The sequence below is a fragment of the Rousettus aegyptiacus genome, unplaced genomic scaffold, assembly GCF_014176215.1.
Source record: "Rousettus aegyptiacus isolate mRouAeg1 unplaced genomic scaffold, mRouAeg1.p scaffold_m13_p_1, whole genome shotgun sequence".
In the NCBI taxonomy this organism is placed as follows: domain Eukaryota; kingdom Metazoa; phylum Chordata; class Mammalia; order Chiroptera; family Pteropodidae; genus Rousettus; species Rousettus aegyptiacus.
Genome location: NW_023416284.1, coordinates 139,090,253 through 139,116,419, shown reverse-complemented (window position 1 = coordinate 139,116,419; position 26,167 = coordinate 139,090,253). Strand labels below are relative to the sequence as shown.

The window sequence follows — 26,167 nt, the reverse complement described above, 5'->3', positions numbered from 1 at the left end:
TCAAGGTGAAAGATGTGGTAGAGTAGTTGTGCAGAAGAGTTAGTAATTAGGCAGGGGGTTATCATTTATGAAGCACCATTATCCAATTAATTTTAGGAGGTATAGAAAGAAATAGGATATTGATATATTTTCTTTTTCTTAATTTGCATTAATAATTACCATTTGAAAGTTATTCTAGCCAGTGGTTTTCAAAATGTAGTTCCCCTATTAGCCTCGTTAGCATCTCCTGGGAGCTTGCCGAAAATGCAGAATCTCAGGCCCCATCCCAGGTCGAATGAATCAGAAATTCTGGGGCAGAAGTCCCACGATCTGGGTTTTAAACAAGACCTTCTATGATTCCGATGCACATTCTATTTGAGAACCAATGGTCTAAGGAATGATCACGTTGCCTTCTAAGTATACAAACAAAATGAGCACAAGATATAGTAAATAAACATTAATTTCAAACATTTTAAAAATTTTCTAAAAATTGCCATCTCAATTATTATATTTTCAGCTATAAAGTGCTGAGATATGGCTCTAAAAGGCTAGGTAAACCTGACATTGCGCATCTTGTAGTTACTAAAATCCACAAAATCAATGTGTCTACTAAAAATAGTTTACAGTCAGGCATTTCTGAGTTCAGATATTCATCAGCCTTCTTTGAATAACATTTTTCTAAAACTTAAATGGGGGACTGCATTAATTTCATTTTAAAATTTAACCTGATCCAATAAGCTTTTGAGTAATAGTAGCCTGTGATCAAAGGAAAACACTTTCTAGTGACATTTCCTTACTAATGCAAGATTTCACTAAAATCTGTCTTTCCTAAATATCATTCTTTACTAGAGAGCCTTTTAAATGGTAAGAATTAAGCCAATTGTAGATAATTTTGATTGAATGGTTTTGACTTAGCATGAATCACATGAATACTCTTTCTTAAAGAAGTTATAGTTATAGGGTTTTCTGATTTTTTTTCCTCCAAATTGTAACGTCTCATTATCAAAATGGTAATCTTTTGTTATTGTTTAATCAATGAAATTTGTGAAACATGAAACAATTTTTTAAGTTTATGTTATTTTTGAAATTTTATAGATGAAAGTCATGCTCGTTAGAAATTCGAAACCCTGAAAAAATTGTTTTTGACCTTTGTATATGTTTGTATAGGCCAGCAGTCATTTTTTTTTCTTCAAAAGTGAACTCATAACTTATTTTTTCTCCCCCTTACTGTATTGTGGAGGTTATTACATGGCAGGATATATGGCTTCACCGCATTGTTGAATGCAGTGTATGCCTTTAACGTAGTTTAACCAGTGACCTAATAATAATGGTTGTTTAATTTAATTTTACTTATGGTGATAAATTAAGACTTTTTTCATTTATTTATTTCCTAAGATGATTTTTAAAAATTTATTTTTTATTTAGTAAATGAGAATTAGAGATAAATCTACTTTCTAGCAATTTATAGGGCATCTAAGTGGTATAGTGAAAAGAACTGTGTTTAAAAGTTGCAAGTCTGCTTTCAGTCTTGTGTAATAACTGAATAGCTGTTTGATCTTTCCCAAGTTTGACTCTGAGTCTCCACTTTAGACCTTTAAGACAATTTTGTTAGAATTGAGATAATTTAATGTAAAAGTTCTTAAGTTGTTTAAGAAAAATCTTGAGATTCAAAATGGTAATATCTTTACAAAGAATATTTACAATCTTAGATGTAGAATGAATTTGTAAATGTCAATTTATTTTTTTCTCAGACTTTAGTAATCCCAACCCTGTTGAATTATCACCTTTAGAATTATCACAGTCCCTGAAGTATCCAAAAGCTAAGTTCTCTAAGCATTATATATAGACTGAATAAGTAAAATGTATGTAAATGCTATTCAGTTAATTTAGAGAAGATTTTTGGCATGTATTTTTCTAAATGTAAAAGAATATGTCAGATGGTATTTTGTAAATTTTTTAAAATCGTAAAAATAGTCTTCATACTTGAAGAAATTGGAAATAATAGACATACATTGCAAAATTGCTTATCTTCATGTATATTGTTAATTTTCTATACACATGTGTAAACATATATAATAAGTTATCAAGGCAGTGTGGTATAGTTTAACACTAGTCTTATGTCTGTGAGGCCTAGATTCAGTTTAACTGAGCAAATATCTGTTGAGGCACCTATTTTGGACTATGTATAATGAGGGAATATAACAGTATACACAATGTAGTACTCACCTTGAAAAAGACAATTGAGCTGATTTCTAAAACATGGGGAGGATTTGAACAACCAGAGGACTTGAGGAAGATTAAAGGCATGGAAAAAAGCATAGAAAGGGACAGGCACTGGTTCTTGGATGTTAAGAAATCTTTCTTGGTTGGAGCAGGAAATACACAAGAGCCAATATGGCTGGAAGAAAAGGATGGGGTCGGCTCCTGACATGACTTGAACGCAAAGTGTAGGAATTGGATATATTTACTGAGCTATAGTGAGTTGCTCAAGATTTATGATTAATGATATGATTGGATTCAGGAAGATACTAGTGTGTTAATTATATTACTAACTTTACTGGTATTACTTTAGGTAAGTCACATTGACTTTTGAAGCCTTCTGAAGATTGAAATTCTTTTTTTCTGCTTTAAGAATGTTCTTTGAATTTTATGACACCAATACAGGTGTTGTTTCTTTTAATTTGAGAAAATCAGATATGAGAAACTAATGCCTTAATTTAAGGCAGCTCCTTTACTTCCTCTTCCTTTGGTAAGAAATTTACTTCTGATCTCTTAAACAGCAGATTTCCTTTATGTTTTATAATATGGCTAAGTTTATTTTTAAAAATTCAATTTATAGCCATTCTTGATGATATTAAATGTTTTTGAATGAAAACCATATAGACCTGTTTCTTACCATCTCAGATTTACAGTACAAATTAGAAAATTATAGATCTATTGAGGTTTCCTTCCATCTCCAAAAGTCCTTGATTCAGATTTTTGCACCTTATTTTGCTTTATTTAAGTAGCACATCAAATCAATTTTAAAATTCAGTTTTAGATAAGTTTTAGCTAATGCTAAAATTGTTTTAAGATAGAGGAAAAGGATTGTTATTAGGTAGTTTCTGTACTTAAGTATAGAATAATTGCTGATAATTGTTTATTTACCTAATATAGTTCGTTAGGAATTTGAGAATGTACTTAAGGGGTTTTGCAGCTCCTAAATTGGTTATCTTTATCAATATGTTTTCACTGTTGGATTTACTCAGGGGAATATTGGTAATAGTTTTTTTTGAAATGGTAACTCGAACCATGATTCAGTAGTGCTAATACTGTTTCTTTTGTATTTGAATAGTTGGAATGGATAATGGAAAAGAAGAAATTGAAAGTGTGGCTGCATTTCTCTTCAAGACATTTCACTTGAAGGACTCTGTTGGTCACAGTGAGACAAAGACGATCAAACAGATGTTTGGTCCCTTTCCATCATCATCTGCCACTGCAGCTTGTAATGCTACTAATCGAATTACTTCTCATTTTCATCAAGACAGTCTTACAGCTCTTGTCCAGATGACAGAGGAATGTGGTGATAGAGTTTTATTTGGTAAAAATTTAGTATTTTCATTTGACATGTATGATTTGGACCACTTTGATGAACTGCCAATAAATGGTGAGTCCCAGAAAACTATAAGCTTAGATTACAAGAAGTTTCTGAATGAACATTTGCAGGATCATTCCACCCCAGAAGTCAAGCCTGTGGAAAAAACAAACGACTCCTTTTTGTGGTGTGAAGTTGAGAAGTACTTAAATGCAACTTTAAATGAAATGGCCGAAGCAACAAGAATAGAAGATCTTTGCTGTACTTTGTATGATATGCTTGCTTCTGTTAAAACTGGTGATGAACTTCAGAATGAGGTATAGTTGAAGTTATTGAAGTTTTATACTGCCTTAACGAAATGTGAAGTACCTTAATGAAATAGTCTTTTTAAACATAAGGAAAAAAACATATTTCTTGAATTTTGTGCTTCAGTAGTCAATTTTGTAGCCAAATGGTTTTATATAGAAGGCCTGTTTATTTTTTCACTAGGTGGTTATAGGAGGACTATGAGTGTGATGAATAGTGGAAGAGTTAGAGGGCAGTTGTTAGGGTTTCCACATGTCCTGGTTATTGGGACTGTCCTGGTTAAATCTGTGGTTAACTTGTAATAATTAAGAGTGCCCCTTCTTCAAAAAGTGTGTAGATTTGAATAATGAATTATATGGTTACTCGAGTAATGACATTTGTGTAGCATTTTATATTTCTAAGTGTTCATTGATGAAAATACAATAAACTTCAAATTATTAGAAATTCTATCTATAACGTGACTTACTGGTTTAGAAAAGTTTTTTTGACTAGTTTCTATGTTCGAAAGAAAAAGCATTGAAAAACAAACTGATCTAGAAATCATTGGACTATTTTATATTGTTCAAGCAAAAAATGTCTTTATAAGTTTTTTTATATCACATAAAGGAAAACATTTTAATTCCTTTCTATGCCATGATTTGGTTATGTTATTCAAAATAATGAATTATTCTTACTGTCACATGAAGTTTATCATGAAAGGATTATTTTTGCTCTCAGTATTGGCATTATATTCCTTTCCTGGTATAAATTTAAAATAATGTCAGCCCAATTTTAATACTCAGTAAATTGGATGGATAACATTTGATGAAGGGTTAAGAAAGATGGCATACTATTGTAAAAAGGGCAGAGACTTTGAAATCAGTCCTTCCTTTGCTTGCCACTTACTGGTGTTGAGACTTTAGGTAATTGAATCTCCTAGAGGCTGTTTTCTTCTTGGGCTATCTCAAGGAGATACGAATACAAAGGTTAAAGAATTTATATAAGCCTTAAATAAGGTTATCATGTGTGAAATGAGTAGCATCTGACAAAGTGATTATTATATAGTAGCTATGATCATTTTTGTTACTATTATTTGAATTAAGAATTTTTAAATCACATATATCAGTCAAGAATAAAAGAAAACCCTTTTTTTTTTCCCCAGAGAAAAATTATTTCAGGGAATTAGCTAAATAGGTAGTAGAGAACTAAATCTGTGGTAGTGATAAGTATTATGCTGATCAACTACACTTTGTGAGTAAGGTATCATAATGTTAATTCAGTCATCAGTTTCATTTACCTTGACTGTTTTACACTTGATTTAACATATCAAATGTAGTTCACATTAATTCATAAATGGATTTTCTCTAACATTCTGAAACTATTTTAAAAATTTATGACAAATTTATGATTTATTAAGAAAATTTTACTAATATTTGCTTATCATTTTCCTATTATAAATATAGTAAACTAAAACTTACAAATGTCAAACTGATGGGAATTTTATTTTCTGTGTAAGCCATAAAAACTATTTTTTTTACTTCTGAATATAAGGTTTATATTTCTTAGCCCTCAACACAATTTTTATGTATGTAACTGAATCTGATTGTTGGAGAGAGAATCTTTTCTGGTTCTGAGGACATTTTCATAATCTTCATCATTGCAAGGTTAGACTGAATTTATGCATCCATTCATCATATATTTGTTATATGCTTACTATTTATTAGGTACAGTTCTAATTACTAGACATAAAAGAATGAATAAGATAGCAGCCTTACTCTCAGGAAATTGTTTAGTAGGAGGAGACATATCAATATTTAATTCTGATACTCAAATACCATAGCTATAATGATACTATATACAGAGAAAATGGAGGCCTTAAAGAACCAGTCATATATTTTGTAGGAGGGTTAGTATGGTAGGAAAAATATTTATAAAGGAGTTAAGCTAGAGCCAAGTCTTAAAAACATGGCTAGATTTAACTTAAGTGGACAAGAAAGGTAGAGAGCATATGTTAGGTGTGGAAAATCATGCTGTATTTAGAGAGTTACAGTCTGTACGGTGAAGGTGCATGATGTAGAAGAGGGTACAGTGAGAGACAAGGTTGGGTGGATAGGTAAGAGCCAAGTAAAGTAAGGCTTCGTATACCTTATTAAGATGTATTATAAGCCACTCTAAAATCTGTAGATATACTCTGTGTGGTCTGGTTCAGTGATTTTTCAACCATGGTTTAGTGTGAATATTTCACATGTGACTATTTCATGTTCTACCAATGGCTTAAGTAGTAGAGTTTTAAGTGGTTCGTCCCTTCAGTGTTTTGGTATTTCTGTCTGTGAATGAAAATAAACAATCATGACAATTTTTTGTTTTACAGTATAGGTTATTCATACTTTTATATTAGATCTCTTTCTGTATAATTATATTCTGTCATAGCAAATTTTCTGTAAAATTTTGGAGAAATGATTCAATATAAAAATGTTTCAATACAGTCACCCTTGACCACTCTTAATTTTCACTTTAGGGTGTGCTATACCTTATGTGTTATCTATTTACTATTTTTTTATGTTATATATTTTTCATTTTATTTTTAAAAGTTTTTTTTTTGTGGTGACTGGTTAACAAAATTTCATAAGTTTCAGGGGTACAATTTAACAATAAGACATCTATATCTATTGCATTGTATGTTCACCGCCCATTGTTAAATTTCTTTTTGTTTACTTTTAAATCCCTCATTTAAGCCTGGAAAAAATATAATTGAAAGAGTAATCAGTAACTATGTGATGATAGCATAGTTAATTTCCATTTCTTGAGCTTTTAGTTAACTCTGTGAAATAGGAATATTTAAATGACGATGTTGTATTCTGTTGCACCAGAAATTTAGCGGAACCATAGGAACATACTTTTACATGTAGCTTTAAAGAAGTATAGTAAAAGCTATGTGCAAGCTGAAGGTATTTTTGCCCAACATGATTTCTCAATTCTGAATTTAGCTTAGTGACCTAATGACTGATGATAAAACTGTTTTTAACGCTGACTATTTAAAGTCTTTTTTTTTCCCCTCAAGATCTTTGTCATTGAACTAGTATTGGAAGTATGAGAATAACAAGTGTATGCATGTAATTACATTTACCACAGAGCCCCTGCAAGAGAGGTTCTAGTGCGAAACATACAGAGAAAAATAATCCTGATTATTTTTAAGTAATAAAAATGATGGCTACATTTGAGTGCCTACTATAAGACATGGTGCTTTATGTGCATCACTTCACTTAATTCGTACAGCAATGCTTTGAGGTAGGCAGTGCTGGATTAAAAACTGTTAGAAACCCTAAGCACTGAAAAGGTTGAACTGTGAGGCACTTCTCCCCTTCCATACATGGTTTTTTTGTTGTTGTTGTTTTTTGGTTTTTGTTTTTGTTTTGTTTTTTTTTTTAAGCATGCTAAAACAAACAGAAAGCCTAATAAAATTTCATTTTTACCATTGTGGCTAAATTGCTGTCTTTTTCAAACATCAGATTCTTTTTTTAAAAAAGTGTTTCTCGTTTTTTGGTGCCTCTCTCTGCTTTGCGGTACTTTAAAAGAAATGTTTGTCTTATGGAATAGTGCTCACTGGAGGTATTTTACAGAGATGTTGGGAAATTTGCTCAAGATTACAGAATAATTAGTGGATCCAGGATTTAATTTTAGACATTCAGACTCCAGTGTGTACTTTCTTTGCCACAAAGTAGATCTGTACATTTTCGTGTGTTTGGTGCTTTGAAACATCAACACTTAAAATAGGAGTCTTTGGCATTGACTCCTTTTTTTTAAAAAAATTAATGGGGTGAATTGGTTAATAAAATCTCTTAATTCACAATTTCTTTAGAAACAATGTTTTTCCTTTTTAGAGAGTTCCAAACATGGAATTGACTAAAATAAGAGAAAGGATAAAACCTTGAGATGCTGTTAAAGATGAGTTTTAATATTTCTGCAGGAGTTACATTTAAAGTATTTTCATGCTATGTTCTTGTGGGTGTTGAACTAACGAAACAGCCCACTTAGGTTTCTCAGTACCATCTTCTCTTTTCCTTCTCTGCCTTGTACCTCTGATTCACTCCTAATGGCTTTTCTTCTTTTCACTTCTGACTTAACGCTAATTTCTCTGTTAAGGCTGTAGTCATGATTAACCCTTTAAATTTGGGCTATAGAAATTTTAAGGTTCTTGGTACTCTTAAGATTTATTTACTAAAAAAAAAAGATTTATTTACTTTTAAAAATATTTGTTAAAGTTAGTACATTTTAATCACCGAAAAGAAATAAGACGTGAACATTGCATGTTATTTTTTTAATCAGGACCCGTCCATTATTGGTAAAAACATCTTCCTGCTGCCGGTGTTTCATAATCAGAATAGGTTTAGTTGTGATAGGTTTAGTCCTATTGGGATCATATAGTTGAACTTCAACAGAAACTTTCTCCCTAGAAAGTAATGGTATTATTAGTAACAGCAAAACTACCATGTTTTGAGTGCCTTTTATGTGTGGACCTAGACCAGGCTGTCTCACTTAACCAGTTTCTTCACAGTCCTTCAAGGTGGGGGTGGTATCCTCTGTATAAAGATGGGGAAAAAAAGATGGAGGTTCAGTTGTTTTCTAAAGTCACAAACCAAGATGGTGGTAGGAAGTCTGGGACTTTTCCTCCGTGTAGGCCTACCATTCCTATCTTGTATGCCATCATATTCTTTGAAGAGGTGGGCATTTAACTGACAAGGCTTCAAAGGAGTTTTTTTTTCTTATAAAACCAGGTCAAATTCGGTCTGTGTGTGCTTACCTGTTGGCTGTGGACAAGTTACTAAGCCCTTGTGTACCTCAGTTCCCTAATTTGTAAAGTATTTGCTTCATAATGCTGCTGTGAGGATTTGTGAAATAATATACACAAAGTACTTAGCATAATGTTTCACTCAAATGTTAATTTTCACATTAATGAGCATCATATATTTGCACATATTAACGTGTTATTAGAGTGTGTACCTTATAATAAATTTAACTATAAATAAATTTTTATGCCTTCTATATAGATATTTCAAGTAATTAAACGATGCTTAACGGCTAGGTTTTAATTCAGAGAATTATTTTTACTACTATTATTTTCTGTTTTGCTTTTTCAAGTTTCCTAAGGAAAAGCTTTTATTCATTTTTTGAAGTCCATTATGATTTTAACAGTCTTTGGTTAAATAGAAAAGGTGTTTAAAAAATAGAAGAATATTGGAGATGTATTGGAGTATACTATATAGCTCTTGGTATTATTTCAATAGTAAATGCTGTTTGCAGAGTTATTAATACTAATGTAAATATTGATGGAGCTGTGTAATCAGTTCTTAGAAAAAGTGAATTTTGAGTTGTACTGATATGATCATTGTTTGCTTTTGTGCAGATGAGACTCATTCTTTATAGCATTTCTGATTTGATGTTTGCTGTTAGCATTATCCCTTGACTCTATGCAGATGGCATTACTTGACCTATACAAATTCATGTCTGAACCTATCCCTGTTCCTGATATGTGCCTGATCCTAAGAAGGAGGAGTTATTTGATTAGGTTGTCTTCTGAGGGAAGACTATGTTTTTTGATACTCATTCGCATTATAAATGATTCCAGCATCCCTTGAAAACTTGATGAAGAATAATTAGTATGATTTAATACAGTGGTTCTTAAACTTTGTTCCCCAAACTCCTTTACACTCTTAAAAATTACTGAGGACCTTTTAGAGCTGTATGTTGTTTATCTGTAAATTCTATTGAAATTTATTGTATTATAAATTAAAACAAAAATTTTTAAATATTAAATGCTTGAATGATTGTTTAGTAAATCATTTAAAACAAAACTAAATCTACATTAAAATAAATATATCAAAACTAAATTGATTAAATTTATAAATAAAATTAATGAAAATATCTTCTAAAATTAAGAAATATGTAGTATGAAAAGTGGCATTGTATTACTTTTTTCAAATCATTTCAATGTCTAGCTTAATAGAAGACAGCTAGATTGCATCTGTTCTCCATTCAGTCTGTTGTGATATTGCTGAACATTACATAGCATCTCCAAAACTACTCACTTTATAGGATAAAAATGAAAGAGGCAAATAATATTTTGGTTATATTATGAAAATAATTTTGACCTCATGGCCTCCTAAAAGGATCTTGGAGATTCCAGACCACACTTTGAGAACCACTGATTTAATATATATACTACAATTTGATAAGAAGGGTATAGCGTTGTTTTTGGTACTTAGAGTAGGGTATTTGAAATATTGTGCAGAAATATGAAAAAGTTCTGTTGTGTTGTACATTCTTTTTAGTAGTCTTAGTACTAATAAGGAGGATACCAACATCAACCAGGTTGGATTTAAAATAGTGTCCCTTCAACTATGAGAATGAAATATATGCTGCTTTTTTTGTATAATCTTTCTACCAAATAATCAGAAAAACCTCTCCCATACTCCGAAGTCTGAGTAGAGAGAGAGTTGCCTTTGGGTAAGATTATACTTCTAAGACTTAGAGAATGTTTTTAGTATCATAGCATTTCCCCCACCCAATGTAGTATTTGTGTGTCTATCAGTCTATCCAAATAGTGATGCCCATATAATAAGGTCTACTTATTTTAATGAAGTTTTTGTTGTTTTTTTTCTAAAAGACATCCTATCCTTTTCTTCAGTGGTTCTCTTATAACTTGTTTTGCCAAACTGATACTACTACAATTATTCTGCCATTTAGTCCTGTATCTATACAATCTGGCAATAAAGTCCTAGATACCTATTCTTTTACATGATGCCAGTTATATTTTCTCTTCTTTAGTCTTTTTTTTTTTTAAACTCCTTCAGTTTTCCTCTACGTTGACATCAATCCATTATCAACACAATTTGGATACAGTTGTTCAGTGCTCCATAAATCTAACAATACTGACATGTAGAACACCTTTCATTATCTTGTCTTCAAAAATATCATTCAAGGGTCAACTGTATTTTCTTATGAAACTTGGGGAATCTTGTTCTTTGTTTTGTTACATTGCCATATGTTGATGTTAAGGTGACAGTTAAGTAATTTTCACAGTCTACCATTTTTATCTTGTTCTTTTTCTTTTTAAATTGGAAAATTTTGCCTTTATCTGGAATTTCTGTTTTTCTCCATTATTTCTCCTATATAGCAGTGATTCCGCGATCAGATCTGTAAACAGTTCCTGAAACTTGGTATGATGCATCAAGGATCTGAATATCTGAACTTATTTGAAGAGGCTAGGTATTCCTACCGCTTTTTCCCTTACCATAGGTAGCGTTCAATATATATGGTATCTGTTCTACTCTTCCCTGTTTTAAGCTAATATATTCTTTGTCGGAATTGATACAAGCCAAGTGAGAATAAACTGTGTCTCCTGTCTTCCCCAAGGAATGAACATGTTTTGGTTTTATTTCCTTGCTTCAAACATTGATAAAAGGACTGTTTTTGTTATTTTCCCAGTTTTGTATGCCTAGATTTTTTTTTTTAGAGATTTAACTTTATAGTTTTTTAAAAACATAAAAGTATCAATATATTTGTTTTTATTGTGATTTTGCTACATTTTCTCTCATATTCCTCTAAATTTTTTTTAGTTTATATCGACTTTGTTAGCCATAGTGTTTTATTTGGATCCAGTCAATTATTTTTTTTATTTTATTTTTTTTCAGGATTGTGGTAGCAGACATAAAAAGGCTTTAATGCTATTTTATTTTTTAATGCCACCAATTGTTTTTTTGTACAACTGTATCTTTCTAATTTTGAAAAAAAATATTGTAGAAAATTTAGAGTGCCCTTATACACAAAATGCAGGAAGTAAGTCATCTGTAATCTTACAACTGTCCAGCCACAGCCACTGTACATATTTTGGAGTTTATATATTTTAAAATATTAATACTTTAAAAATAGGTCATGCAATAAATTTAATTTTAAACTATTTTTATGACACTAATGTATAATACATTTTAATGGCTGCAGAGTATTACATTTATCACCATATCCTAGTTTATTAAAGTAATACTCTGCTATTGAAGATTTGTTATATCTAGCTTTGCCCTATTATAAATAATGTAATAAAACTCTTATGCTAAATATTGGCTCATGTATATTTTTCCCTTGAATATATCATATCAGTGAAAATGTTACGTACAAAAGTACTGACAAAATACTTTACTGGAAGAATCTACCAGTGTACATTTCTACCTCATACATTACTAAAACCTTTGCCATTTCTATATGTAATGCTTTAAAAAAAAAATCCTTGCCTATTTAGTAGAGGGGAAATGTTATCTCACTGTTTTAATTACCTTTTTTATTATTACTGAGGTTAGTTTTTTTTTTCATATATTTTAGGCCATGTGCTGTTGTGAGAATTGCCAATTTTTCATTCAATGAAGTTGAATTACTTCAGAAGAGATTTACAATGAGGTTTTTTTTTTTTGGCAGATGTTTGAAGTGTTCAAGTAAGAATGTCTATATCCATCTTTTAATTTTGGTTTCTTTCTTTGGTATTATGCTTATAAAGGCAACCCCAAGACATTTTTTTAAAAACCATTTTTTCTGTTTAGTATCACTGGTTTAGGGTAGAATGTTATTTGGATCAGATGTATGTTTTCTCTGTATTTAGTTTTGGGGCACATATCTGAATGTGTCCTTATTGCATACTCTAAAATGATACAGTCATTTTCTCCCAAGGTTCTTGTTACTTCCTCATTGTCTATCATTTTTGGAAATTTATTCCTACTTTTACTTTATAAGAGATGAAATTTTTATGAGGAAAACAAGAATCATTTGTTCTGCTTTTAGCTGAACACACTATTTAGGAAAGGTCAAGATAGCTTATGTATTTCTTTTACCTGCTGTATCAGGTTTCTTAAGTTTTATAAAAAATCTGTATTGGGGAAAACACTAGCCTATTTTTTATTTATAAACTTGGTTGTATTTTGCTTTTTTCCCCCTCTTTTCTGGTTTCAGTTGTTAGAATGATGGGTTGAATATGACATGATTAATAAGATAAATGTAAGTTCATATTACTTGTAACTGTGAATACTGTTAATTCCAGATAGGAAGATCTGGTTTAGCCGCCGTAGTCATGAAAAGTAAATTCCATGTGAGTCACCCATGGGAAATACAAGTTCAAGTGGTTAAGAGTAATTGATTTTATGGTTAGAAACATGGATATCCTAGCTCTACTGCTTAGAAACTGTTCAACCTTGGCCAAGTCACTTCTAAGCCACAGTTTTCTTACTTGTTACATGGAAAAGTGATTGGCTTACCATATAGATGAGCAGTGAAGATATAATATGTATGATTGATGTAAGATGTATGATATAAAGCACTCGAAGCACTTAGAATATTGCCTAATAGATGGTAAATATTCCATATATATTGGCTGTTATAAATAGTATTATGTAGCTAGCAAACAATAACATGTTGTTATTGAGAAAGTTGTCTTATACATGGGTGGTGATAATTCGGTTTAGCTCTTCAGGTTGCACTGGGTCACCACATTTTAAGGGAGAAAGTATCCTACTGAAGATCTGTAGAGGAAAATGGTTAGGCTGGTGAAGGAAGTAGAAATAATGTCTTATGACGAACGAACAATTGAAAACAGTTGGTTATTTTTAAGATAAAGCTACAGTGGGATAGGAGGATGGACATGATATTTGAAGAGCCTTATATAGAAGACAGATGACCCCAGAATTATCAGTAGGACCTCTAGGTAGAAGGTGTATGAGGACAGATCTCAGCTCAGGTAAACCATTATAACCTTCAGAGTTCATTAAGGAATAATGAGCTCCTTTGATAAGTAATGAGATCTTTTATTGTAGATATAGTCACATTTGCTGAATGACCACTATTGGAATTTGTACAGAGTTAGATTTTGGTGACTTATTTAAGATATGAGGGAAAAGATAATTATGTTAACTTAAACTCACAATGAGGATTTAAAAATACTTGCTGTTTCCTGTGTGTGGCAGTAATAGATGCCATACTATTTTATTCTTAATTGGAATGTTGTTCAAGTAGTAAGACATTTTGCCATATTACATACTTTTTGTCTTATTCTCCTCTGGCACTTTTCACTCATTAATTTATTCATTCTCTCTGTCAAGTCATCATAGGTTTTAGAAGATAAACAATCTAGTAAAGTGGAATCGACCCACTCTTGCTTTCTTAAGTCTCCTGCTCTTGGAAATTTCATATATGCATTTAAAAGAGGAATGGGCAAGAAAATTGTGTTTGGTATAATGAATGTTATGTTCAATTTGGAGAAATACACGGGCTATATATATTGAGAGATGTCTATAATATATTGATATGGAAAATAAATTTTTTTAGTAAAATAAAGGACATATTTTTCTGTTTTAATAGTATTTAAGATGAATAAGAAACATTCTGGATAATGTTAATTATCAGTGTGCAAACATAAATTAGATTGATTACTAAGTAGACAGAAATTTCTGTAAGCCTTTATTTACAAATATTTAAAATTTAATGTACTTATTTTGTTTAGCTATATATATATGTGCACATATACACATATACATACACATATGATAGCTAGAATTGATTTTCTCGAGGGCAATTAAAATCAGCATATTTTCTTTTTAAGAATCAAGGAAAGTCAATTTATCATGTACATGAAAATGTAAAGTAAGCTTTTAAGTATATAGTAGCATATCTACCTTTAACCTTTCTTACTGCACACCTAATTAATTATAGAATAAATATTGTTCACATTCCAAGTAGTTTTAATTAAGTTGTAAGTGACCTTGGTTTTAGTTTTGGTAAGTTATTGTGTTAGATTAAATACTTGTAAATGAGCATTAATTATTCTGAAAATATAATTTATCTAATTCTCTGCAATGCCAAAACAGATTTGCGTAGCACATTTTTCTTGAGAGAAAAATAAATGCTAAGTAAGTGGTGTCCTAATTTTCATGGTCATTATTTTATGTTAAGACTTAATTTTGGAATGTATGAATATTTCATAATTTTTTTTTGCCACAAACCAAACTAAGGATAATTTATGTTATAGAATACATTGCTTTATGTAATTATTCTAAAAGTCATTTCCACATGGACTGTTAATTTAAAACTTTTCAGAGTACTCGGTTTTTAACATTTTCTTTGCTCATACTTCATTATTCTTAGTTTTCAATATGCACATCTTATTCATTTCACATGCAAATCTGAAATTGCTTACTGTCTCAAAGACATTACGTAAATTAAATGTAGTAAGCATAAGCTTACTATAATGCATGTTTGTTTATTATATATAGTAGAGGTGTAGATACAACTCTAATTTTTAAAATGTATATCTATGTAATTAAAAAGAAATATGTGGATTTTCTTTAATTTATAGCAATCAGAATGCTTCCTCTTTTTCTTGGGGCTTTCTTGGATAGTCACTGGTGAATTATAAGGATTTTCTGCCCTCCTACTATGCTTAGAACCCCAGCCTTAGTAGAGAATGTGTAAATTATCCTGTTTTAATACCTAAGGTTATTTATTCCAGCTTCATAAAAAAAACTTCTGGAGCTTTTTTCTTTTTTATCTTTTTTCAAAAAAATTTCTATAAGAAAGTGATTCTTTCATGAAAGTTTGATACTAGCATGCTTCGAACACTCTTGCCTGGTGTCTTTTTGGAGGGCAGACTTTGATAACCAATTAAATTTTCTGTTAGTTACTGGTTTATTCATATTTTCTATATCTTCTTAAATCAAGTTTGTAAATTGTTTTTTTATGAAATTAGCCATTTCATCTGAGTACTCAAGCTTTTTGCTATAAAAAATTGTATTAATTTTTATTTAAAAAATTACACTAGCTTTTCGTTATGTTGTTCCTGTCTTTCAGCTTTTTCTCTTGACATTCTCATTTTTGCTAGAGGAGTGTTTGTTTTGTTTTCAGAGAACCAGCTTTTGGTTTTGTTGCTCTTATCTTTCTTTTTTCCCCCACATATGTTTTAGCCTTTATTCATATAGCGTGTATTAGTTTTGAATAATAAGACATCAGGCAGTTTAACAATCCTTAGATACATAAGAGGTAAGGACAAGCCTGATGGCCTTCTAGATACATCCATTGTAGCAGACATATTTGTTGCATAATGCAAATGGGTTTCAGTAAAATTTTTAATGTTTATAACTGCTTGTTCTATCAGTAATAATCATGATAACATTTGAAGTACTCTGAAAAATATAAAGTGACTCCAAGGACATTTATTGTGTTTAAAAAATAAAATAGATCCCAATGAGAAATTCTGAAAGAGATGCATATTTTTTGGCCTGGCGAGTAATAGTGATAGAAGACAACCCCATGTTGATCATTAATTACCTCTTACTACTAACTCATTTTCTTCACAATAATTTAAGTGTCTTTATATGTGTGTGTGTGTGTGTGTGTGTGTATAAATAAATGTATATGTGGCATTTTGCTAGATAGTATTTGTTTAAAACACAAGTGTTTAACTCTTCAACTTTACCAGAACTTTTCAACAATAAGAGAATAATTATAATTACCTTGAGTAATAATAGTTTTATAATTCTTTTTTCCTTGAATCCTATCCATCCTTTTTTTTATCTTAATAGACTTTTAGAACAGTTTTAAGTATACAGAAAAATTGAGCAAAAAGTATAGGATGCTCCCATACACTCTCTTTTGTTTAATTAATGGAGACAATTGCTTTGTTGGTCTCTTTGAACTTCATAATATTACTTATTTTAAATATGTCACATTGTTCCATATTACTTTCTTCTGGAGTGAACCGATGTTAATTTTATTGCCTGTCATTGTTAGAGTAAGATTTCTTCATATGTTTTAGAATTTTAATTTTTTTGCTGATGTCGATATGTGGCTCTTCCCATCTACATTTCTTCTTGTCACTGTCTTAGATTTCTGTATAGTAGCTGTGACCTCAAGTATCATTTTTGTAGTAGTTCTTTTCACCCCCTTCTAATTAACAGGGGAGCCCCATACATACACCCTGTCTTCCACATAAGCCTAGCTCTAGTGCCCAAATTGTATGGAACGGTTTATGTCTAGGTTACCCTACAGGAGCCAGATTCCTGGCCTTGCTATCTAAAACTGGAGCCCACCTTGTCACTTTAGCCCTATTCTGTGCTTTACCGTTTTTGCTTAATTTCTGGTCCAGGGATATACTTGTCTTTAAATGTGAAATGTCTTTTAGTTTTTTTGCTCTCTCTCTTTTACTAGAAGAGATACATTAAAGCATGAGTTTGTGTCATCTTTTTTTTCTTTCTCTTAATCTCTAATACTTGTTCTTAAAGAAGGCATCTTCCTTTTAGGCATAAAAGGGAAAGGGCTTTTCAAGAAAATTTTAAGATGTTTAAAAGTAAAATACATTTTAGTATTTTTTAAAAAGGAATGACCATTGTCCTTATGGGATCAACATACTTTTTATTTAGCTGTATATAAACATTCTAAAACTTGAAAATAGAATAAATTGAGTATATAGAATGTACATGTCAATTATACTGTCACAATCGGTGACCAATATACACTTACTCAATTATTCTTTCTACTTGGGGTTAAAATTGAAATCTTAAGCTTGTTCAAGGTAATGGAAAATTAATCATGATGGTTCTGTTATTTTAAAAACTACAGCCCTGATAAGTATTTTGATGATCTTGAAGGGGGGAAAAACCCAAATCAGGAACTCATTGTTACTTATGTTATTGTTAAACCTTACTTACATATTTTTTCACTTTGGTAATTTTAATCCTCTCTCTAGTTTAACATGAGTACTGGTTCTCATAACTTAGTTGCTTATGTATTTTATATTTCAACCAATACTCAGAAAAAGTGATATGTGATATAATACTCTGAAGGATTCAATTTCTATGTAAAGAGTTTAATGCCTTGCATATCCTCAAAATAGAAGGGTCCTCTGATAAGTGCTGTGATCTTTATTGTCTGTACCTATAAGGAAAGAGGCTAAACATTATCGCTTGCATATTATCAGTCTACCATGAAACACAATAATTCTCATATAAATATTAAATGTGTAATGAGGAGTTATGGATATATCTCTGAAAAGTGTTTATTTTCTTTGGATATACAAGGAAAAGAGCTTACTTGAAAAGTAATACCTCACCTACTAACTTGCCATTTAAATGCTCAAGCAATTTTTAATTTCTGTGTATAAGTTGCTGTTCTTTTTTCTAACTAGCTTAGTTCACAATACCACGTCTCTTTACTTGGAAGATGGCCACTTTCTAATGGAGATCCTGCACTTACTGCGTCTCCATCCCTTTTAACTAGTTCTCGTTAGGTATTAGATTAAAGAACTTGCTTATTAACTCAAGTGATTAAATAGTTAAAACATTTATTTGTTGCTATTATGAAATAAAAATTATTAAAGTTACTAAAATAATTTTTCACTGATATGCTGTTTTGGAAAATGCCATATGTCAGAGTGATTCCCATGTGGTTAAATTGTGTTTCGTAAAACAGTTTTTCTTTTAAAAATAAGATTTGATAGAGGGAATAAAGTTTAAATTGATCATTGGATTTTGTACTTTAGCTATCAGCTGATGTGTCTATGTGATAAGGGTTTTTTGTTTACATAATGTCTGGTATTCATTCCAAACATGGTAAATCTGTGGAAACCTGTTTTATTAAGTTAGTGATGCTTTATGTACTTAAAAGACAAAATGTCAAAAGATTGGCAAATCAGAATCTAGTTTGTATTTATTCAAAATAAAACCTTTTCTAATTAAGTGGTACATGTTATTGTAGTACTTACTGATGTGGTAGACACCAGAATCTGGATTTGGAAAATTCTTAAAAGACTAAAAAGAAGAAAGAGGAGGAAGAAAGTGAATTTCAAAAGGAATTCATTGGAAATTCTGGGCTTAAAAATTATATAAAGTACAGGATATGGGAATCTTGGGAATCCTCACTTACTTGAAATTCCTATGTGGGGGGGGGGGGACCTTAAAACCAAGTGTTTTTATTTGGCTACACATTCAGTTTAAGCCAACAGTGCGATGTTACCAACTTATGCCTTGTTCAGAAAAGTTTAAAATTTAGTCCAAAGTTATTATAATCTGTGTGATCTGCCCTTATCAAATTATATTTAAAATTTGTTCAGTTTTGGATATCATTTATAAAGAGGCTCAGTAAAAGGTTTTCTAAAGGAACCTGGAGGAGAAATCATCTAGAAATCAATTTATTTGACTAATAGTAAAAATTGATGGGCGTTTACCTGGGAAAAAAAGAACTTGTGAGTTAAGTGTGGCTTGTACTTGGACTTACCTTCAAATATTTGAAAGGCTGTCTTGTAGAAATGTTATTAAGATATTGTCTGTAACCCCAGGGGCACAGTTAAGCTGTGGTGTTTGGGCTCACTATGAGGAGGGTATTTTTGACAATTGGCATTCTCAACCAGTGGCATGAGTTGCCTCATCAGATAGTTCATTAGCCAGGAAAATTTAATCCACAGCCTTAAGTATTTATTAAGGGCTTATTGTCAGACGCCATGCTAATTTTATTTAATAGACGAGAAAGCTGAGGCTCAGAATCCTTAAGAAAGTTGGTCAGAGTTATATAATTAGGAATTGGCAGAATTGATAATTAAACTTAGTTCTTTCTGATTCTAAGCCCATGTTTTCAACTGTCCTGTTAACTGCCCTCCCATGGCAGTAATTGCTTTTATGGGAGCTTTATTTAGATGTCCCATAAGGTCTCTTCCCAACTGAGATTAGATGACCCCATTGTAATTTCTTGGGAAGGTGCATGTGAAAGTTGACTATGAGGAAGATCATTATGTTTTAGTATCTAACAGACTGAAGTCCAAACATACTGAGGTCAACAGGAAGGTCGACTAGAAAGCTCTGATCTAATCAAAAAAATTTGGAGCAGTGGTTTCAAACCTATTGCTGCCTTTTACAGATCACCAGGATATATTGTATCTAATTTCACTATTGAATCAAGAATTATTTAGCAGTAGAAACTGGAGGTACAATATATGTACACACATATTACAGTCATGAGTGTACTTCCATGACACTATATCCACATCAGGTATTTTATTAGTATTTGTTTATTTCCTAATAAGTGATAGTTGATTATCAGATACTTTAGTATTATTTTCTCTGAATTATTCTATCATGATTTCTTTTAAATGATAAATTTATCAGTATTATGTATATTTAGCAAAGATTCACTGAATATTGCTTCAGATCAAGACAGTGTGAAAATATACACTTTACGTGTAAAGAACTTAATATCTTGCCTGGGAAATAGTGTACAAGTGTTAGGTATTGTTATGATACAAATTATTTTGTGTACTTTTCTTACTCCATTATTTGGTTATAGTCATTTATTTTAATACTACTAAACACCTAAAGTTAATTGCTGACACTCAAGATACTATATTAAATATGTTTACAGACATTATCTAGTTTATTTCACAGCCCTGCAAAGGGTATGTATGTACTCTTCTTTATGCTTTCCACTGAGAAAACGGAGACTCAGAAAGGATATCTAAGGTCTTAAAGCTAGTGAGTAGTATAGTAGGCTCAGAATTTGAGCCCTGGCTGATTATTCTCCTAAACTGCTCTACTAGCATTTGTAAATTTGTTACATTACTAAATTAAATGGACTGACAAGGGGTAATATATAGTAATGGCTGAGTTGCTGATTTAGAATTCAGTTATACAAAACATGTTTTGAAAATAGGAGCAGTGATAGTATCAGTGGGTTATACATAATCTTATTTCCTTAAATTCTAATAAAGTACTAGCAATTTTCAGAAACATCATTTAATAACATTTTCAGAAAAAATATATTAAATATAAATATCGATCATAAGACATCAGAAAACTGTTACATTGTGAAAAACTTTCATAACCAAATGATACTTTGAAGCATTGGTCTTTAAGCTTTTTTTCCTACCTTCTATTTTTGATAATGTATCTCTGATATAAGTGTACTTACTTAATTTTAAATTATATACATATACTGCTATAACATTTATTATAAGACATACATGCAGTGCAGAATTAGAAAGGATGCTGTTTTAAAAATAATATTTAACTTTATTAATTGTATTAAAATTCTAATCAAAGCAATGTGACTGAATATACTTAAGCATTTTTGAATCTTAATTTAACACGTGATATTTTGAGGTTCTGATTATATATTCTGTTCATTTAGTACTTTATAGCAATGGAAAGACATTGGAGAGTTTGTCGGCATGAGGTAGAGGAGGAAGATATTGTATACTGACCAGACTTGAATTTCATAAAATTCCCTCTTGTTGCTATGTGGAGAATGGATTAAAGTGTGTTTTGGATAGATGTGCAGAAACCATTTAGGAAGTTTTTTGGTACAGGCAAAAATGTTTGGTAGCTTAAACGAGATGAGCAGAAAGACTTGAAATCTGTTTACTGGTTGAGATCAAGAAGACTTGATAATAGATTGGATGACGGGTGGGGTTGCGTGCTGTGGGGTAAGGAGATGTTACAGATGCATTTTGGGCTTTTGACTTATGTAACTTGAAGGAAAACAGTGCCAGTTATGGAAACAGAACATTTAGAAAATAGTGAAGGGGGCAGAAAACCATAAGATAAGTTTTGGACATGTAGAATTGTGAGAAGTCTTGACCTCCAAGTGGAAATGGTAACTGGGCAATTAAATATTTGGAGCTCAGAGATGCTTTCTGGGAAGGATGTATATATTTAAAACTTTTCAGCATATGCTTGCTAATGGAAGCTGAGGGCTGGATGTGAACAGCTAAAGAGAGACTATGGAGAGAAGGGAAAGCCTAGGATTAAACCGTAAGGAACACCAACATTTCATATCAAAGTGAGCCTGAAGAGAAGACAAGAAGGTAGCAGCCAGAGTGGTAGGATAAATATAAAAGCAATATGTCAAGGATAGCAAAAGAAAAGAGTGTTTCAAGAAGGATAAGGAGGATTTAGCAATGTGGGATGATGCATGGAGGAAGATCATGCAAAGTGGGGCCAGAATAATATTCATTATCTTTATCAAATTAATGAATGAGTATCCTTCAAGCAGAATGTGTAATAATAGATAATAATAGATTTGCTTTTGAAAAAGTTTGCATAGACATCTTATTTTTACTTTGTTTTTCATGTTCTATAATTTTTATCGTAATCTTAAAAATTTTAAATTAGAATTAAGCTCAGCACTCCACATATGATTCAATCAACGTAGTTCCCTTTAGGAGGCTAAATGAGATTTTTGAGATATTATTAATACATCAGATTTTTTTCCTAGCCTTCATTGCATTTTTTATTCATTTGAGCCTGCAATTAACCAACCTCCTATCCTTTCAAGATTTTCCTTAGAAATTTATTTGTAGGAACAGGTTTCCCTATCTTGTACAAGTACACATGAGTTTTTAAAACCTAGTTGGAGGGTTTTTATATTTGTCTCTTTTACTTCTCCTTAGGTCTGGCCATATTATATCAGACTAGAATATTTTAAAATTTTCATTCTATTAACACATGAACAAATTTGATTTAATGTCTTCTAGTTTGTATATCACTGATAAAGTTTTAGTAAGACAAAGCCATGACCATTCCTTGAGGAACAATTTTAGTGGCTGATTTCTATACCGAGATTATTAATTCATAACCCACTTAACCATATTGTTATCCATAAGGATACCTGGCTCACATCAAGATATTGTGCCTCCTGTGCTGTTTTTAAAAATGCCCATTTGATATGGAGAACAGTTGGTCTCTCTTTTGAAAGGGGTCTTTTTGGGAATTCAGATAGACTTAGTTTTGCTTTTTAATGAATTCTTTTATGTTAACTAGATGGAAACAAATGGAACTGATAAACCTTTTATAACTATTGAAATGTTATTTACTTTAAAGCTTTTTTTTACTAAATAAATATATTTTTGACTAGCCTAAGTAGCGTTCAAACAAGATATTAACATTACCAGAATTGTGTTTTACTTAGAAATAATGTTTTGCCTCTAACTTTGAATAAACCCATAATCCAAGTATGTTTGTCACATTTATTCTGTGATTTCACAAACCCTCAGCATATCTCTGCATACCCCAGTTTGAGAACAGATTTATAGTTTTTATTTAGGCCCTTTATATCTCTTTTTCTTAAACCAATTTTCATAGGATTTATAGTATAATTTTCCATGGTATATTATTTAAAAGTTTATTATTACTTTACATGTTGTGTTTATAATGTAGTATCTGTGTTGGGAATATAGCATCCACTATAGCATTTTTCCTATTGGAATAAAAATGACATAACTCAGAATACAGTGGAAAGTGGGAGATTACCTTTCCTGAGAGATTCACAAGCTACATTCATCTATTAAAAGTATTGTGAGAAACAAGGATGTAATACTTTTAAAGTTAGTCTGCACATGTTCTGAAATAATTTTTTTTGGCATCTCAGGAACATAGTCTGTTGGTTAACTTTTTGACTCCATTCATCATTTTAATTTGATGAAGAATTACTTTAATGAAAAAGTATTTATAATAACAATAAGAACTACAGGAATCTTTGTTTATTTTGAAATACCTTAATAGATAATAATGACTCTAATAACATCTACCAGGAAAAAGGATGTTATCTGTCTATTCTTATTGTGTATCCTTTAAATCTCATATTCTTAATTTGTAACCAGGATAATGATACTTGCCTTTTTATTGTTTGAGACCTGCATTTTTTTTTTTAACTCTATAGTTGATTTATTTTTCTGTACCCACTGCTAACTTTTCCCTCCCTCTTTTTTTTTTTTTTAAATTTGATAGCACTGGAACTTGTATCAGTGCATAGAGCAGCTGTACCTTTACAAACAGTCACTCTCACTGCCAAATTAGTTTGTAGTGCAAATCTTGAATGAGAACTGCACCTGCTCTCAGTGTGGATGAAATAGCAAATGTTAGGGAAAGCATCGTTTTGGGATTGCTTTAAATCTGATGGCAGCTGATCTCAGAATTTCTGCTGGGGATATTTCATCCTGGAGCTATGGAAGCCCTGCTATTCACAGCAAAACAGCCTTCTTGTCCCTGTTGCGAGATCTTAGGTGTGTTATTTTTAAGAAATCATGTGCTCTCTGTGCTGTGATCCTATGCTTGGGATGTCAAAAGTTATTTTCAAAATGTGCTGGTGATTTCTTAAAATTATGTTGTGGATTAAAATTTTTTAACTAGACTCTAATTTATCATGTGTAAACACTGAATTTCAGATTAAGTAACCTTGAGTAGCTAATATGTGTAAGGGTAACTGCAATGAGAAATTATTTTCTTATGAAAGAAATGGTCCCTAAGAATTAACACATTCCTTGAGCTTGAGAATTGATAGGATATAAAGGATATTTTGTGATGTGTGTAGAGAGCATTTCCTGTTGCAATTTGTTTGGAATGTTGGGGGAAAGTAACTATGTAGGTATGTATTGCAGTTTTCTTTTTTTGAATTTCCTGCTTCATTAATATGGTATACCCTTCACATTAAGCACAGGTCTTGTGTTTGAGAGCAATTCAAAACACTCAGTAATTGGGAAAATTATATTTAATCTTTATCTTTCAACCCTAAGTAATTTTTTTTTGTTACTTTTAGTAGTTTAAGTCGCTTTGGTTCATGATTTTAAAAATAGCCTTATTGATATATAATTCGCATACTAGGCAATTCACCCATTTAAAGGATATAAATCAATGATTTTTAGTGTGTTCATAGATATATACAAACATCACCTCAAAAAGAAATCCACCTTTAGCTACTCTCCTCCTACTAGCACCTCCTTCTTCCCTCCCCCCAGCCCTAAACATCCACTCATCTGCTTTCTGTCTTAGACATTTTCCTAAAACCTGTTTCCTGACTCTGGAATCCACGTAATCTTTGGCTGCCATTCTGCATAGTAAAGTAGGATATGCATGGAAACTTTTTATAAAGTTACATAAAGCATTTGCAGTATCATGTTTTAAATTTCAGATTTATTAAGCATTAAAAATTATTAAGCATTTATAAATTAATAAGATCTTAAGCTTAAAAATTTGATGTCATGATTCATTAAAACATTTTAATTGTTCTTTGACTCTCAGATGATAGCTGATATATAGTAAGTTGTAAGAAAAATGGTACTTTATTTGGGAAAACCAGAGCAGTATGTTACAAGCAAATTAATTTTAGAATTTCATTTGGTTATATCAAGAAAGACCACGTGTAAGAATTTAATATTCTGTGATTTAGAGTTTATATACAAATCAATTATTTTTTAAAATCGAATCATGTTTTTTAATTACATAATTGCAGATAGCTTTTATAAAGTCAAAAGCTCCATAGCAATATGAAGTTATTTTTCTTTCCTAAGTTAACTTTTAAACTTTGAAAACTGTGTTTTTCTAAGTACTTTTTGGGTATTTCTTTATTTAACTTCACACCTCTGTTGAACAGGGTGTTAATAACTTGACAAAGTTAATTTTAAGGTAACGGGTCTTTTTGATTTTTTTCCTCTTATAAGCTATTTGAACTGCTGGGACCTGATGGACTTGAACTTATTGAGAAGCTTCTCCAGAACAGAATTACAATTGTGGATAGATTTCTTACTTCTTCAAATGATCATAAGTTGCAGGCTCTTCAAGGTAAGAAAGTGTTTAGTGGTAATTTTAATGTAAAGGAAAAATTCATTGGTTAGCGAATCTTTTTAATATAATTATAATTTAATGAATTATAATATAATGTAATTATAATATAATTACTATCCTTTAGTTTATTATAGAAGTTACTGCTATCATCCTTTTAAGTAGATTTTAGATATGGCAGATTATGAAACATACCAGTACCCTAAAAAAGCATGTTACGGAAAAGATTCTATTTATGTTTAGATGTGTCTTTTTTTGTTGTTGCAGATTTGAATAGACAAAAAAAAAAAAATTTAAAGCAAATATATAGTAGTTACTGTGGGCCAACTAGTGTTATAATTCTTTCCAACTATTTGTGTTGAAAGCTTTCAAACCTGTGTTAAATGTACAAAGATAGTACAATGGTCATTCATATGCCCTTCATGTAGATTCACCAATCATTATCATCATTCTGCTTCCTCTTTCTCTCTCTCTTCCTCCCACTCGTTATAATTCTCTACACACATCCACACACACACACACACATGCACACACATACATATCTACATTTAATATCTTTGCTGAACAATGACTAGAAGTTGCCGACATCCTAATACTTCACTATAAAATCTTCAGCATACATCTAAGAATGCAATGGTCTCCTACTTGACTCAATACAATTATCACACTAAGCAAATTGAACATTTATAATATCCATTTA

At 31.1% G+C, this 26,167-nt stretch overlaps 1 protein-coding gene across 2 annotated transcripts in view; it reads left to right on the top strand.

The window, feature by feature from the left end:
- The window catches only part of ASCC3 (activating signal cointegrator 1 complex subunit 3), a 265,634-nt gene that overhangs the window by 23,027 nt on the left and 216,440 nt on the right, over positions 1–26,167 (top strand). For both annotated transcript variants that reach the window (XM_036220315.1, XM_036220319.1), the window contains exons 4-5: positions 3,314–3,870; positions 25,347–25,467. In XM_036220315.1, coding sequence (XP_036076208.1) covers positions 3,314–3,870; positions 25,347–25,467 — 678 coding nt within the window. The remainder of the gene's footprint in view (positions 1–3,313; positions 3,871–25,346; positions 25,468–26,167) is intronic.